Below are 18527 nucleotides of genomic sequence, written 5' to 3' on the forward strand. Positions count from 1 at the left end.
GCACAAGATGAGAGGAAAGACCTGACACAAAGTGAATCAGACGAACAAGCAAAACACTAGACATTGAACGATTTGCGCCACATGATCAATAGTCATTGCAAATGTGCGATCCCCGCCACATCGGGGATGACCACACAAATATTTGCCTCGCCTCTTTTCGCCTGCGTTGAAAGGATTTTAACTCTTGCAACAAATTTGCATGAAGCTGTCTTGCAAAAGCCAATTACTAGTTGGTTCAAATCCGGCCTCCCCTGTGTGGAGTTTTCATGTTCTCCCTGTGCCTGCATGGGTTTTCTCCAGGTACTCCGGTTTCCTCCCACATCCAAAACATGTATAGTAGGTTAATTGAAGACTCTAAATTGCCCGTAGGTGTGACTGTGAGTGAGAATTGGTTGTTTGTTTATAGGTCCCCTGCGATTGGCTGGCGACCAGTCCAGGGTGTACCCCGCCTGTCACCCCGAATCAGTTGGGATAGGCTCCAGCACAGCCGCGACACTAGTGAGGATAAGCGGTACGGAAAAAAAAACGGCCTTTATTCTCAGCCCCCGTGTTTTAAAAAAAAAAACTAAAAAAAACTCAATGTTGCTTCACGTCACAAAACTGCAACCAATCATCACCAAAATGTATGTGGACATCCCTAATTATGCGCACTTCAAACTTTGAAAATATCAGAACGCAATCTCAAATATTTTTTATTTTATGCATTTTTATATCAAAAACGGGGCTGGGACGATGCCTTGATTCTCAGGTGAGCAGTGAAACTGTACAACCCCAATTGCAATGAAGTTTGGACGTTGTGTTACACAAATAAAAACAGAATACAATGATTTGCAAATCATGTTCAACCTATATTTATTTGAATACACTACAAAGACAAGATATTTAATGTTCAAACTGATAAACTTTATTGTTTTTAGCAAATAATCATGAACTTAGAATTTTATGGCTGCAACACGTTCCAAAAAAGCTGGGACAGGTGGCAAAAAAGACTGAGAAAGTTGAGGAATGCTCATCCAGCACCTGTTTGGCACATCCCACAGGTGAACAGGCTAATTGGGAACAGGTGGGTGCCATGATTGTGTATAAAAGGATCTTACCTGAATTGCTCAGTCATTCACAAGCAAAGATGGGATGAGCTTCCTCGCTTTGTGAACAAGTGCGTGAGAAAATAGTCGAACAGTTGAAGGACGATGTTCCTCAACGTACAATTGCAAGGAATTTTGGGATTTCATCATCTACGGTCCATAATATTATCAAAAGATCCAGAGCATCTGGAGAAATCACTGCATGTAAGCGGCAAGGCCGAAAACCAACATTGAATGCCCATGACCTTCGATCCCTCAGACGGCACTGCATCAAAAACGGACATCAATGTGTAAAGGATATCATCACATCGGCTCAGGAACACTTAAGAAAACCAATGTCAGTAAATACAGTTCGGCGCTACATCCGTAACTTGAAACTGTACTGTGCAAAGCAAAAGCCATTTAACAACAACACCCAGAAACGCCGCCGGCTTCTCTGGGCCCGAGCTCATCTAAGATGGACCAAAGTGGAAAATTAACTTGGTGAGTCCAGATTTCAAATTAGTTTTGGAAATTGTGGACGTTGTGTACTCCGGCCAAAGAGGAAAAGAACCATCCGGACTGTTATGGACGCAAAGTTCAAAAACCAGCATCTGTGATGGTATGGGGCTGTGTGGCATGGGTAACTTACACATCTGTGAAGGCACCATTAATGCTGAAAGGTACATACAGGTTTTGGAGAAACATATGCTGCCATCCAATTTACGTCTTTTTCATGGACGCCCCTGCTTATTTCAGCAAGACAATGCCAAACCACATTCTGCACGTGTTATAACAGCGTGGGTTCGTGGTAAAAGAGTGCGGGTACTAGACTGGCCTGCCTGCAGTCCAGACCTGTCTCCCATTGAAAATGTCTGGCGCATTATGAAGCGTAAAATACGACAACGGAGACCCCGGACTGTTGAACAGCTGAAGCTGTACATCAAGCAAGAATGGGAAAGAATTCCACCTACAAAGCTTCAACAATTAGTGTCATCAGTTCCCAAATGTTTATTGAATGTTGTTAAAAGAAAAGGTGATGTAACACAGTGGTAAACATGACCCTGTCCCAACTTTTTTGGAACGTGTTGCAGCCATAAAATTCTAAGTTAATGATTATTTGCTAAAAAGAAGAAAGTTTCTCTGTTTGAACATTCAATATCTTTTCTTTGTAGTGTATTTAATTAAATATAGGTTGAACATGATTTGCAAATCATTGTATTCTGTTTTTATTCATGTTTAACACAACGTCCCAACTTCATTGGAATTGGGGTTGTACCATAATTTATATAAATTTTTAAAATAAGCCATAACATATCATATTAGAATGAAAGTACACCTTTTTCACAATCCCTAGGTACCGGAAAAAGCATATATACAATCTGAATTTTTTTTATTTATTTTTTTTCTAATACCCATGTATAATGCACTCTATCGATTGCAAAAATGCACATTATACATACGAAATTATGGTATGTCTTACTCTCTGCTAGTCCGCTAGTCAACAACTTTCCATCTCAGTAAAACGCACGCACACAATATAGTTAATGTATATCTTCATTTAAATCATCGGTAGATACATTATATACTGTATCTAGGCCTATATCAGTGACTTGAGGATGAATTGGTTTTCATGTTGTCTGGAGACGTCTCCAAGACATCTTCCTGGTGAAAACATGCACGCCATATTTTCATCTCCAAGATCCTGGAGTGGCCGCAACTGATCAGCCTCAGCGGTCTCGGCGATGTCCCCCCCAGTGAGATATGTCCTAAGGCTAGGCCCCTTTGTTTCTCTGGTAGGCTACATGTGGCGCAACTGATGTTAATGAACACCCGTGATCAAACTCCTGCGAGTGACGCGAAGCCCAGTCTAAACGCAGCCTGACGATGGTACTTCGGCATCTATATTTCTCCAACGCAAGATGTCTGGTTCCTCGGCTTGCCCGCTTCATAGCGAGATGCCCCATCTGACTCAGCCGTCCTTCCACGGAGCTCGCTGCCTGTATAATCAGCGGCCCTTCTTGCCCCAACTCTGGCTCGCCGATGCTAGTGGCTCGGCGGGCCGTCGAGCAACAAGTGAATCTAAGAAGTACCACGCACGTAATTATGTGAAAAGCATAAAATGTGAGTGTCAGTACAGCCTGTCACCCACTGCTGCCAACGCACGTATGTGCTGCTACATATGTGCTAATGGTACGTAGCAAACCCGCTGAAAATCTTTCTGCTCATGACTGACCGCGGTGTTTTGATTATGCTAGCCCCTAAAAAGTGTGAGGCATATACGCAAAATGTTATAATTCCTAAGCCATTTCCCTGATTTGGATGTAAATACCCCAAAATTAAAGATGAAAGTCTGCAGTTAAAGCATATCTTGTTTGATTCTTTTCAAATCCATTTTGGTGGTGTATAGAGCCAAAAAAAACCAACCAAATACAAATATCATACATTCAGTATGAATACTGAAATAATGATCTTGGCACAATTTAGTCACAAATGTATTTACTCAATGTGAAATCACAGCTTCTTTAGTTGAAAGTTGATGCTTTTGTAGGGAGCCATGACTTGTTATGTTTTATACAGTGTTGGCACAGTTACCTTGGAAAAGTTACTTAGTTACTTTACTGATTACTTGATTAAAAGTAACTAAATTAGAAAAAAAGTAACTTTTTAGTTATTTTCAGCACCTGCCAGGTGGCAGGAATATCACTTATCCACAGAACAAAAAAAGCATTAACTTAACCGTTCCCATTACTTGGTAACATACCACACAAGTTACAGAACGATGTCATGAACCAACAACTTAAATATCAGTGAAGTTGAAGACACATTAAATCATTAACTTAGTGCAGACTTGACATAATACAGTAACTAAACGTAAACAACCACACCACAGTACATGTTCTCAAGACTTAACTGATTGATACATGCATTATATTACATTACATTACATTACACACACACACACACACACACACACACACACAGATTGTGGTCCATGAAGGCAACTGTGTGTTTGTGTGCGCGTGGACGTGAACATGAAAGTGAGTGGCACACACACACGCACACACACACACCATTGCTCCCACCACAGTAATTTTGACGCGAAGAGCGAGAAAACATTTTCGCTCCCAGTGAGAAGTTTAACCAGCTGTTTAACAAGCAAAGCTGTGGGCGACTGACTCGGGGGTAGCACTTCCTATGTGACGTCAGCTGTGCAGCGTCTTAAACCAGCTCACAGTCCAGACTCCAGCCAAAGTTTAAAGTTGTCACTTTTAATTGTAAATATTAATTAAGCTAAGTATTGTTAAGTCCTTCAATGAGTCAGTCCTTACCCTCCATGTCCGATTTATGACTGCACACTTTGTTATGAAGAATTAACCCACAATGCATTGCACGTTTAATTCGGCAGTTAAACTGTATTCTTAATGTGTAAATAAAAAAGTAACAACAATCAAATACACTTTTTACGTAGGAAAATAACAAAAATAGTGTGGCGACAGTGAAATCGTGCATTTGTTTGCACTTTTATGGGACTGCACCGTCACAGTGCATTGTGTCAAAAACAATCACTTTGTAATCGCTTTCATTTATTTGTTATGAAAATGAGCGGTCTCGGTTAAATGCGTCTGCACAGCTGGACCGCTCTTTGTTCAAATCACCAGGTACAAAGTAGCACTCTGTGAGAGAAACTGATGATGCAAAAAATAACTATTGTTGGTGAGAAGAAGTAACTGTAGTCTAATTACTTTCCCGTGGAAAGTAATGCGTTACTTCGCTCGTTACTCAAAATGGTGTTTTTTTTTGGAGTAACGCGTTACCGGCATCACTGGTTGTATGAACTGCAACAGGTGGATACTGTACATAAGTTTATCGTACGTTTTGCCATTCAGTGGAAGAGCGTTTCCAGAACAAAACACCTCAGCATAAGTCTAAATCTATAGTGGTGAGAGGTAATTAGAAATACAGTAAATTGAGATTACAATTTATACCAAAGGTTTTTACACTTTTATATGTTTTATAGCTCACAAAGTATGACGTTAAACACACCCATTTTTCACAAAACTGTTTGATACCCAGTTAAAACATTTACTGTGGTCAAAACTAAAGCAAATCAAGCACACAGGAGCCTACCAATGAGACATGTACAGAAGATGAAAAGAAAAAATGGATGAATATAAATCAAGTAATAGGTTACTTTCACAAGCAATCTGTGCTTGCAATTACTTTGTAGATAGATTTTTCTTTCGCTTTAAGAGAGGCTTAATCATTGGTGCTTTGTGATTTGCACAGTAGGAGAGAGAAAATCCTCCAGCCCTAGCGGACGATGCACTGCGTAGGCTGCAAGGGCCTTTTACTCAGGCTTCCAATAATATTGGTTAATTGCAAGATTTCTCTAGCTTCTCTCAACTTGCATCATGAGTAGGCGTAGAAGAGTTTACAGCAGGGGTATATGGCTGCCGACAGAATAGTGTTTGGAAACTCTCTCTCCTAATTGTCATTCCCTGCTCACAGGCGCATTTTTCTTGCAGATTCCCTTGAGAGAGGTTTCCCCAGAATCTACGTAAAAGGATTCCTTCCCACGCAATGGTCTTAGGAACATCTCATTTTTATCATCCCTCAGCTTGCTTATGAACACGCACACTCCCTGTCACCGAGGCATTGTGTCTCCCTATTCTCTCACTCTCATCGTTTCACTTTTTTTTTCCTTTTTACTTTATAACCCCCCCCCCCATACTCCCTTACTCTGACAAATGACATGCTCGGCCCACCAGCTCTGCATGGGAGGAAAACGCTGTAAGTTAAGAAGGAAAATGAATTTGACTGCACAAAGTAACTCAGTAACCAGTGAGAAGCTTGTGACTGGACTCAGGCAAGTAGTGGGCAAAAACTGCAATAATGTGTCACACCTATGTATGTTTGCAGAGCTGACCACAAACCAAACACTGCTCAAAAAGGTGAATCTGTCAAATGTGACGTTAAAAAGGGTAAAACATTAACCACCATCCAGTATAAACATTTTTCCAGACAGTTAGTAACATTGGCTTTGGGTTATGTTTAGGTGTACTTGCTCTTTTCCAATAAATTACTTACGGGTTTTCCTTTGCTAACTCCTGGGCCAGGGAAATTGCTGTGGGATCCCGGTCTAAGGCCAGGACTGTAGCGTCAGAAACTGCTTTGAGTATTGCTTTGGTATGACCACCACCACCAAATGTCATGTCCAGGACCACCTACATGAGAGAACATGCAAGATTCATTGCTCTACACAGGGTTGCATATACAAAATGTAACATCTTTTCATCACAGGATTTAGATTTCATGCAAGCGTTTGATTTATGGTGCATATCTGAGGTAATCTGGGATATACAAGACATCTATTAGAGACACCAAACTTTGGAGAATTTATTGTTAATTCAATTTACCGAAGCAGGGTCCAATGTTAAGCCTTTTGGAGTGGTGGCCCCACAGGGCACCATGGGCCAAGTTGTGGTCGCCCTGTCAGAACCTGTACTGGACCCGTAGATTTATGATATATGTTAGGTTTTAGTGATTATTTCGTATTTAGCGTCTTTATACTATATTAAGTCCCTTTAAGATATTATAATTACTATTCTATTCATGGCGATGACTCTGTACTAACCTCATTAAAATCAAAGCATTGCAATTGCACAAATTAATAATAAAGCTTAAACTAATAACTCAATTACAAAATTATTAAAATCTTTACTTTGCACTTTATCCTGTGTCTTGATGTTGTGCACACTATGCATAATTAGGGGTGCTCCGATAAGGGTTTTATCCTGCCGATTTCGGTACCAATAAGCCGTGAGTTAGATCTGCCTATCACTGCCAATACGATCATTAGCTGTAAATTTTTCAATTAATTTATGGTGAGTGCTATTGGATATATGATCTGACATGTTTGTTTGGGTTTGGTTCGCAGCTCGTGCGTGCCTGCGCAGTGTGAAGGGGGCAGGGGGCGCTACACTAGGGCTACGTGATTATGGAAAAAAGTCAAACATCACGGTTATTTTGATCGATATTGAAATCATGATTAACGCAATTATTCATTTATTGAAAAACTACCAAAAACTTTTAAAAGAACAACCGGAAAATACATTAGTAACAAGTGAAATAATATATTATAATAATAGAAATAGAACAAAACAAAGAAAAATAGTTACATTCATGGCTAAAAACATGCTAATGCTTTTAGCCATGACTGTATTGTCTTTATTATAGTTGTCTAAAAAGAAAATCCTCTCATTATTCTGGCATTTAGCATACATCTATCCATTTTCCATACCACTTATCCTCACTAGGGTTGTAGGTGTGCTGGAACCTATTTCAGATGACTCTGGGCGAGAGGCGGGGTACACCCTGGACTGGTCGCCGGCCAATCACAGGGCAAATATAAACAAACAACCATTCTAAGTCATATTCACACCTACAAGCGATTTTGAGTCTTCAATCAACCTACCGTGCATGTTTTGGGGATGTGGTAGGAAACCAGATTACCGGGAAAAAACCCATGCAGGCACAGGGAGGACATGCAAACTCCACACAGGCGAGGCCAGATTTGAACCTGGGTCCTCAGAACTGTGAGGCAGATGTGCCGCCTGGCATTTAGCGAATACAAATAATTTTGGTAATCCTAATGTACCTGAGGTTTAGTCTGAGTTCTGATTTTAAAAAAGGTGTGTCTTTTTATAGAGTCAATGACTGTATCTGCTGATCCTGCTGTGTGTTTGCCTCGGCCTTTTGGGGGCAGGGCGGTGCGATGCATGCATTGAGCTACTTGTTTAATGTAAGAGGAAAAACAGTTGAAGAAGATAGTCGTGATATAACGTTAATAAACTTGTTTTTCACAGATTAGGAAGAATATATGCCAGTGAGTAGTTATGCCTGTATGTGTTACTACACCTTTTGTGTGTGAATATTTATGATTTGAAGGTAAATCCCTTGTATGACCAAATGCTAATATTAGCTGGTCCGTAAACAGGGTTCTTAATTGACTGTTAGCATTAAGATGGCGATTTCTAAAACGGTCTGTCTTGTATTTAAATATAAAATGAGGGTAATTATTTTTGTTGTGTGCTTAGTTTTACAGTAAACTTCAACTGGGGTGTCGGGCACGATCAGAGAAATCGGCCACGATAGCAATAACGGGCTAATAACGGGGCTAAAATCCTGTAGTCTGATCGAGGCATAAGCAGGTTGGAAAGGGTGGATGAAAGTGTGAGGTGTGTTAAGTGACAAATGAGTCTCTGCAAGGATGTAGGGGATGGTTTATAAGACAGTGGTGAGGCCAGCCATGATGTATGGCTTAGAGACAGTGGCACTGAAGAGACAACAGGAAGCAGAGCTGGAGGTGGTGGAATTGAAATTGTTGCGGTTCTCTTCATGAGTGACTTAGGTTGGATAGGATTAGGAATGAGCTCATCAGAGGGATAGCCAAGGTTAGATGTTTTTGGGAAAAAGTTAGAGACATACAGATGGTTTGGACAAATCCAGAAGAGCGCTTGTGAGCACAGTATCATGAAAAAAGGATGAGGATGGAGCTGCCAGGCAAGAGAGCTAGAGGAAGAGCTATGTGAGGGCTGATAGATGTAGTGAGGGAAGAGATAAGAGCAGTTGGTGATAGAGAGGAGGCTGTTTACATGGAAAGAGATGACGCGCTAATGGGAACCCCGAATGGGACAAGTCGAAAAGGTCAGAAGTCGAAACAAATGAGACTGGAATTTGCCAAAATATTGACAAGCCACAGAACTGGGAGAATATCTTGCTGTGCACATTGATATTGAGAAAAAACTGAGGCTTTTCGGCAAGTAACATTAGTTCAATGTTTACAAACAAAAATGAAACATACAAAGAACAGAACACTGTAAAACCTGAGAGTTGCGGGTATGTTTTATAGTTGCTGTACTGCATCCGGCACAGGTTGTCTCTGTGTCCTGTTCACAAGTGCACAATTCTAATTTCGATTTACAGAAATCTTTTGATCGAAGGAATCACCTCAGAGTCACTGTTTCATTCATTTGTTTTCAAAAAATGTTAGGTCACAAAAATAAAGCAGTCTGATTGTCATCAGTTACGTTCCAGTAAAGTTTAATCTATTATTATTTTCATCAGGGCGGCACGGTGGACAACTGTTTAGAACGTCAGCCTCACAGTTCTGAGGACCGGGGTTCAATCCCCGGCCCCGCCTGTGTGGAGTTTGCATGTTCTCCCTGTGCCTGCGTGGGTTTTCTCCGGGCAGTCCGGTTTCCTCCCACATCCCAAAAATATGCGTGGTCGGTTAATTGACAACTCTAAATTGCCCGTAGGTGTGACTGTGAGTGTGAATGGTTGTTTGTTTGTATGTGCCCTGCGATTGGCTGGCAACCAGTTCAGGGTGTACTCCGCCTCCTGTCCGATGATCGCTGGGATAAGCTCCAGCACGCCCACGACCCTAGTGAGGAGAAGCGGTTCAGAAAATGGATGGATGGATGGATACTTTCATCAGTTTCAATTACATTCAGTCACCATTTTCAAGGGACCATTGGCTCTGCTCTATTGAAATTGATCTGTAATTGTACAGTACAAGAAAGTTCCTCCAGATGCAGAAACATAATCACTATTGGAGGAATCTCAAACTATTTTCCATGCTGTAATAAACATGACAACTAGAGAGATAGGAGTAAAAGTTGGAAGTCAAGTTAGTATACAGATGCTGTATTCACAGTCTCCTTTCATAGAATCTTACTTTCTGACAAATTAGCTATGCATGCACCTCATACTGTTTTGTATCAATAAAACCAATAGATCCCTAAAGATTCTTTCTTTGGTTTCTTTTGTATTGGACTGAACTAATAACTGTAATGACGATCAGATACACTGCGGAGTGGCGAATTCCACAACTTTTGATTTGATCTGTTATCTTGTTCGAATGAGTGGTCATTTGCTTACGTGCCTATAACAGTAGACATTTGGTCTCAAAGTCATCGTTCAATTTTAATACCAAAACTACATTACACTGATCCGAACATTTCTGACTCCAGAGAAGCTTTGAATCTCCCACCCAATTCACTTTTTTTTTGTATCATCAGCCACAAGAAGTCACTGATGGTGTAGTGGTGCACTCGCCTGACTTTGGTGCGGGCAGCGTGGGATCAGTTCCCACTCAGTGACGGTGTGAATGTGAGTGCGAATGGTTGTCCGTGTATATATGTGCCCTGCGACTGACTGGCGACCAGTTCAGGGTGTAGTCCGCCTTTCGCCCGAAGTCAGCTGTAATAGGCTCCAGCGCCCCGCGACCCTAACCAGGATAAGCGGTGTTGACAATGGATGGATCATCAGCCACAAGTTCATGCCTTAACATTCATGCATCCCCCACACACCTATGGACAAAACATTCTCTTGAGTGTGCTACACAAGCAAATAAGTCTTCTCTCTTTTTACTGTTATAGCATAGTACATAAAAGTCTAGCGTTGTTGCTTTCATAGAAGTAATATATACATAGTAAAATAACTAAAAGCAGGACACCGAAAACTATCCAGTGTTGATGTATATAGTGGGGATGGGGCTCAGCTGCGGCACGGTGGCCGACTGGTTAGAGCGTCTGCATCACAGTTCTGAGGACCGGGTTTCAATCCCTGGCCCCGCCTGTGTGGAGTTTGCATGTTCTCCCCGTGACTGCGTGGGTTTTCTCCGGGCAGTACGGTTTCATCCCACATCCCAAAAAACATGCATGCTAGGTTAATTGACAACTCTAAATTGCTCGTAGGTATGAATGTGAGTGCGAATGGTTGTTTGTTTATATGTGCCCTGCGATTGGCTGGCAACCAATTCAGGGTGTACCCCGCCTCCTACCCGATGATAACTGGCATAGGCTCCTGCACGCCCGCGACCCTAGTGAGGAGAAGCGGCTCAGAAAATGGATGGATGGATGGATGGATGGGGCTCAGCTGACCTCGACTCAGAAGTTGTGAGTAGGTGGGGAGAATACTTTGAACACCTCCCAAATTCCGGCTACACGCCTTTGTATAAGGAAGTGGATTCTGCAGACTCTGAGGTGGGGTCTCCTATTTGTGGAGTTGAGGTCACTGATGTGATAAAAAAGGTTTCTCTGTGACAGGGCCCGAGGAGTGGATTAGAATGTAATGTGGCTATCATCCTGGCTGTGAAACAGTAGTCTTGGAGGGTGCATGGGAGTATGCAAAACCAGTCTACATGTGTATTGTGTACTTTGCGAGAAAGTGTTCAAATGTATCTCTCACAGAGTCCTGTTGGGGATACTTTGGGAGTATGGAGGACCCCCTGACACAGTTCTGTCAGGATTGATGGTGAATGTTGGTGGACAGCCATTTTCGGGTATCTCCAGAGATGCTTAATTGGGTTAAAGTCAGGGCTCTGGCTGGGCCATTCAAGAACAGTCACCGAGTTGTTCTGAACCCACTCCTTTGTTATTTCAGCTGTGTCCTGAGGGTCATTGTCTTGTTGGAAGGTGAACCTTCGGCCCAGTCTGAAGTCCTGAGCACGCTGGAAAAAGTTTTCGTCCAGGATATCCCTGTACTTGTACTGCATTCATCTTCCTTCGATTGCAAGCTGAAAACCACCCCCACAGCATCAGAATCAGAATCATCTTTATTTGCCAAGTATGTCCAAAAAACACACAATGAATTTGTCTCTGGTAGTTGTAGCATGATGCTGCCACCACCATGCTTCACTGTTGGGACTGTATTGGACAGGTGATGAGCAGTGGCTAGTTTTCTCCACACATACCGCTTAGAATTAAGGCCAAAAAGTTCTATCTTGGTCTCAGCAGACCAGAGAATCTTATTTCTCACCATCTTGGAGTCCTCCAGGTGTTTTTCCATGCGGGCTTTCATGTGTCTTGCACTGCGGAGAGGCTTCGTTGGGCCACTCTGCCATAAAGCCCCGACTGTTGGAGGGCTGCAGTGATTCTCCCATCTCCTGACTGCATCTCTGGATCTCAGCCACAGTGATCTTTGGGTTCTTCTTTATCTCTCTCACCAAGTCTCTTCTCCCCCGATTGCTCAGTTTGACCAAACGGCCAGCTCTAGGATGGGTTCTGGTTGTCCCAAACGTCTTCCATTTAAGGATTATGGAGGCCACTGTGCTCTTAGGAACCTTAAGTGCAGCAGAAATGCTTTTGTAACCTTGGCCAGATCGGTGCCTTGGCACAATTCTGTTAGGCAGTTCCTTTGATTTCATGATTCTCATTTGCTCTGACATGCAATGTGAGTCGTAAGGTCTTATATAGATAGGTGTGTGGCTTTCATAATCAAGTCCAATAGTATATTTTTAAAAAAGTATCAGTATAATCAAACACAGCTGGACTCCAATGAAGGTGTAGAACCATCTCAAGGATGATCAGAAGAAGAATGCTCAGTCATTCACAAGCAAAGATGGGGCGAGGGTCACCTCTTTGTGAACAAGTGCGTGAGAAAATAGTCTCACAGTTTAAGGACAGTCTCACAGTTTAAGGACAATGTTCCTCAACGTACAATTGCAAGGAATTTAGGGATTTCATCATCTACGGTCCATATCATCATCAAAAGGTTCAGAGAGAAATCACTGCATGTAAGCGGGAAGGCCGAAAACCAACATTGAACGCCCGTGACCTTCGATCCCTCAGGCCGCACTGCATCAAAAACTGACATCAATGTGTAAAGGATATAATATATCCTTTACACATATATAATCAGCTCATGTGATATATAATCACATGGGCTCAGGAACATTTCAGAAAACCAATGTCATTAAATACAGTTCGGCGCTACATCCGTAAGTGCAACCTGAAACTCTACTATGCAAAGCAAAAGCCATTTATCAACAACACCCAGAAACGCCACCGGCTTCTCTGGGCCTGAGCTAATCTAAGATGGACTGATGCAAAGTGGAAATGTGTTCTGTGGTCCGACGAGTCCACATTTCAAATTGTTTATAGAAATTGTGGACGTCGTTTCCTTCAGGCCAAAGAGGAAAAGAACCATCCGGACTGTTATGGACGCAAAGTTCAAAAGCCAGCATCTGTGATGGTATGGGGCTTTGTTAGTGCCAATGGCATGGGTAACTTAGGGAACCATTAATGCTGAAAGGTACATACAGGTTTTGGAGAAACATATGCTGCCATCCAAGTAACATCTTTTTCACGGACGCCTCTGCTTATTACAGCAAGACAATGCCAAACCACGTTCTGCACGTGTTACAACAGTGTGGCTTCGTAGTAAAAGACTGCCTGCAGTCCAGACCTGTCTCCTATTGAAAATGTGTGGCGCATTATGAAGCCTTTAATACGAAAACGGAGACCCCGGACTGTTGAACAGCTGAAGCTGTACATCAAGCAAGACTGGGAAATAATTCCACCTACAAAGCTTCAACAATTAGTGTCCTCAGTTCCCAAACGTTTATTGAATGTTGTTAAAAGAAAAGGTGATGTAACAAATTATTGAATGAAGTTAATGATTATTTGCTAAAAACAATAAAGTTTATCAGTTTGAACATTAAATATCTTGTCTTTGTTGTGTATTTAATTAAATATAGGTTGAACATGATTTCTAAATCATTGTTCTCTGTTTTTATATGTTTAACACAACGTCCCAACTTCATTGGAATTAGGGTTGTATATATATATATATATACTTCCCATGGGCTCACCACCTGTGGGAGGGGCCTTAGGGGTCGGGTGCAGTGTGAGCTGGACGGTGGCTGAAGGCAGGGACCTTGGCGATCTGATCCCCGGCTAAAGAAGCTGGCTCTAGGGATGTAGAATGTCACTTCTCTGGCAGGGAAGAAGCCCAAGCTGGTGTGTGAGGTCGAGAAGTTCCGATTAGACATAGTCGGGCTCCCCTCCACACACGGTTTGGGCTCTGGTACTAGTCCTCTCGAGACGGGTTGGACTCTCTTCCACTCTGGAGTTGCCCACGGAGAGAGGCACCGAGCAGGTGTGGGCATACTGACTGTTGTTTGTGCCAATGTACCAAACAGCAGTTCAGAGTACCCACCCTTTTTGGACTCCTTAGAGGGCTCCCCCTGGGGACTCCATCGTTCTGCTGGGGGATTTCAACGCTCACGTGCGTGATTGGGAGGAATGCCCCCCCCCCCCGAACAGAACCCGAGCGGTGTTCTGTTATTGGACTGTGCTCATCACAGATTGTCCATAATGAACACCATGTACAAGCATAAGGCTGTCCACATGTGCACTTGGCACCAGGACACCCTAGGTCGCAGTTTGATGATCGACTTTGTGGTCGTGTCATCGGACTTGCGGCCGCATGTCTTGGACACTTGGGTGAAGAGAGGGGCGGAGTTGTCAACTGATCACCACCTGGTGGTGAGTTAGCGCCGATGGTGGGGGATGATGACAATTACAATAGTGAAGTCCACTTGAGATAAAAGCATGGATGAGCTTCTCCTGGTCTGCTTGGCATGTCCAAGCCTTCACTCTGGATATGTTCTTCAGCTGGTAGAAGGCTGTTTTCGAAATTTATTTTATATGACTACTGAAAGACAGATCGGAATCTATCAGCACACCAAGGTTTCGGACTTGGTCTTTGTTTTTAGAGAGAGTGACTCCAGGTATTGACTAACAGAAAAACAATTTTCTTTACTGCCAAAAACAATTTCCTCAGTTTTGTTGTGGTTTAATTGAAGAAAGTTTTGACTCAACCAGTTATTTGTTTTAGACAGTGACACAACACCTCAATTGAATTGTAACTGAAAAACATTGTGAAATAAAAAAATCAGCCAACCCAACTCTTGATTGACTTTACTACAAATAAATGCAGTAATACAAATTCCAAAAAGAAAAATAGTTGTCTGAATAATTCCACATTCTTGATCGCTAATTTATTATTATACCAGTTAAAGGGAAAGACAATTGTAAACGAATAAAATGACAAGGAAATGCTCGCCATTCCTCAGAAAAACATGAAACCTCGGTCGATAGTGACGTGGAAGGTGGGCTGTGTGTGTGTGAATGTGTGAGGAAAGAAATGATCAATGGCGGTTCCCTCTCCTTTTCAGCGCACAGCAGCAGAAGGGGAGGGGGGTGTGGGCTAGTGGGATGAGTCACACACATAATGAACTTGCCTGTTGTGCTATTCAATACAAAAATGGGAGAAGGAAAAGCAAAGAAGACTGACTTTTATAAAACCAGATGACATACGGTAAAGTGCCCATGAGACAAAGTAGGTTATGACTGAGGTGTGCAGGACTTGTCACAACAATCTTTTTTCACCTCTTGAGTAATATATGGCTGAAAGAACAAACATAACTTCTGTTTATTTTACTGTTGTAAGGGATTTAAAAAAAAAAACAAAAAAAAACATGATTTATATGGGGTTATTTTCATTACTGATGAATGTGTATTTACATTGGAATCCTCGTTGCTCTGAATAGGTCAACAGGTTTGATACCTTTTGACCCCATTTGACACACGCAGGAACACACACATTTAATGTTTACATTTACTTTACATGCTTCTGCCTAGTCAAGGCATCAGATGGGCAGAACAAGTCTGGCATTTGTGATGATGACTGACACCAAAATTTGAAGTGAGTCATTCACATTAGTATTTCTTTGAGAGGGGTGTAGCTCAAGCCGCTCCCCCTTAGAAAGTAAAATATTATAAGTACACCATCGGTCTAACCCTTCTCCTTACATTTAGGATGATATACGGACTCTCAATCAAGCTAATTGCTGTATTTTGTTTTTGATAGAGGGTGTGTGATATTTGCCTTTTCCAGCAGGGGGAACAGGAGAGTTAAAGTAATGCGATTGGTGCAGTGTGAGGCTGCAAGGGGGTATTATGCAGGACACTTCAGCAGTCACCTCACAGCATCATTAAAGAGAATGTTCCTTCCCAAATGCAAAAGCCGAATGCATATTGGACTCTCACTTTGTATGTTAAAGCAAAAACTGTAATGACAAAAACTTCATGACGAACATTTGTGGAAAACTTATACATTTGTGAAAAGTATGGTTTATAGAAACCCATATGGTTATGGTGGAAAAAGAGGCCTCAACGCAGGCCATCATATGGCTGAATTCATTAAGAAAAGGAGAGCATGAACCTGAGAGAAGCCAGAGTACTCACCTAAATCCTACCTGTGACTCCCAGGCCCAGGTCAGTTACAGTGAGGGATCTAAAATATCACTGAGAGGAGTTTTTACAGATCTTGTTACACTAACAGACAGACCATTAGGGAGACAGAGAGACACAGGTGCAGGATCGCTTTTCTTGTCGCGTCCGTTGCCATGGCAAGAGTGAAGCAAAGCGGTTTGCATTTCTTCTTCTGGTATACAAAGTTCATGGCAAGACAATTGCAAAGGAACCAGTTCATGGCAAAGGAGAAATCGTGACAAAATAGTTAAATTTTTTTTTTTACTGCTATTATTCGAGTAGACTTATGTTAGTGTAATAAGACCAATAAATGACAAATCTTACTGTGGGCACAAATCTCACACTTAAAACAGCTAGTTTTCTCAAAATGTATGACTGGTTACATTGTTCAGTATTTTAACCGAAACATCATTTTGCGTAGCTTTTTATCACATTTTCATATCACACACTGATTTGAACTTTTTCTACAGTGGCAAATGAACAGTATTTATTTGGGAGAAAGCCTTTGTTTGCATTTGTCTTACAGGTAGGCGGCAGCATGGGGGAAAGGGATCACCAAAACAGATGGCACATTGACAAGATAAACCGATAAAGACATGACAGCTTCCTACAATTAGTCTGCCAAGCTTATGTGAAGAGTGGTCAGAGATGTCTCAGATGCCTACCTACAACTATGCAAAAACTAAGCATTGTGTATGAGTTAGAGTGAGTGAATAATACAAACAAATAAACACGTTGACAAAAATATTTACCAGAACTGTATGTTTAGATTATACTTTCTTTTGTCAGAGGGACACTATAGAGTTGCAACAAATACTTTAATTCCTCAGCTATACAGTAATGTTTGCAGTGTTTGGCAAAGTTTGACTAGAATTGGTATTTGAGCTAGTTAACTAACCTGTCCATACATGGAAAAATACTTTTTTTTTTAACTGCCTCCATAAACTGGAGACACAACATAGTAAAGATTGCCAAAATATATAAAATAGCAAATTCTTTCAAAGACATGAAAAAACACAATTATCAACCATGAAAATATCACATTGCAAATTAAACATTACTATAAACTTAAACATGTTAAATATTTGAAATGGGGTCTTAATGCAGTCTATTAAGCAAAACCACCCAACCACTGCATACGGTACGTATTGGTATTCCACACATCTGTGTGCTGAGACCTTTGCTCTTGTACAAGTGATGGCGAACAATGACATCATAAAGTACGATGAAGACAATAATTTTACATAAGTAATAAAAAAAGAAGACCATAATACACTGCAAAGTTAGCTAAATCAGTTTTAGCGCCAATCCCAATTCTACTCCATTGCCCTTGTTTCACCCCTTAGCCCTTGGTTTTTCATGTTCACGAGAACAAAGAGGCATCCCAATTCTAAGTAAGGCCAAGGGGTAGGGCTAGGACGAAGACGTGTATAGCCCTGGAAACCAAATGTGGTCCGGAACCTCACTTGCAAGCGAGGGGAAAGGGATTCCGCCGCCACTGACAAAGAGCTCGCTAACAACACAACGGAACAGACAAAGAAGTACATAAAAGTGCGTGAGCAGAATTATTGCTGTTCACACAAAATATTCGCCATGTTTTGAATGGCTGGTTAATGACTCGTGATAATGATCTTGCACATCGTTTTCATCAGACAAGTGACAAAATCACAGCAAACGGACTTCACCAAACTCTCCTGCATTTTATGAATGATTAGAATTATTAGACAGCTAAGTCACAGTCAGAAGCTTGTTGTTCTATCTCGCACGCACACACACGCACACACACATTTTATATATATATCCATTTTCTGTACCGCTTTTCCTCACTAGGGTCACGGGCATGCTGGAGCCTATCCGAGCTATCTTCGGGCGTGAGGCGGTATACACCCTGAACTGGTCGCCAGCCAATCGCAGGGCACATTAAAACAAACAACCATTCACACTCACATTCACACCTACGGGCGATTTAGAGTCTTCAATCAACCTACCACGCATGTTTTTGGGATGTCGGAGGAAACCGGGGTGCCCGGAGAAAACCTACGCAGGCACGGGGAGAACTTGCAAACTCCACACAAGTGAGGCCAGGATTTGAACCCCGGACCTCAGAACTGTGAGGCAGATGTGCTAACCAGTCGCCCACCATGCCGCCTATACATACATATAGATATATAAAAATGTATTACATAAATGAACAATATAACAACTAACGAACGGCTAACAACTAACGTTAACGACATTAGTAAGTACATAGCAAATTCATACATTGTGATCCCTGGTAATCTATAATTTGACGTGCTTCTTTCCATTGACGTGATCGATCAAGCGCGTTCTCCCT

At 41.8% G+C, this 18527-nt stretch overlaps 1 protein-coding gene across 1 annotated transcript in view; it reads right to left on the reverse strand.

Annotated features, from left to right (window-relative positions):
• The window catches only part of mettl15 (methyltransferase 15, mitochondrial 12S rRNA N4-cytidine), a 126899-nt gene that overhangs the window by 64570 nt on the left and 43802 nt on the right, over positions 1 to 18527 (reverse strand). The window contains exon 2 of the mRNA XM_061703103.1: positions 6156 to 6292. Within this exon, the coding sequence (XP_061559087.1) occupies positions 6156 to 6292 (137 nt within the window). The remainder of the gene's footprint in view (positions 1 to 6155; positions 6293 to 18527) is intronic.

The sequence above is a fragment of the Phycodurus eques genome, chromosome 2 (assembly GCF_024500275.1).
Source record: "Phycodurus eques isolate BA_2022a chromosome 2, UOR_Pequ_1.1, whole genome shotgun sequence".
NCBI classification, from domain to species: Eukaryota; Metazoa; Chordata; class Actinopteri; order Syngnathiformes; family Syngnathidae; genus Phycodurus; species Phycodurus eques.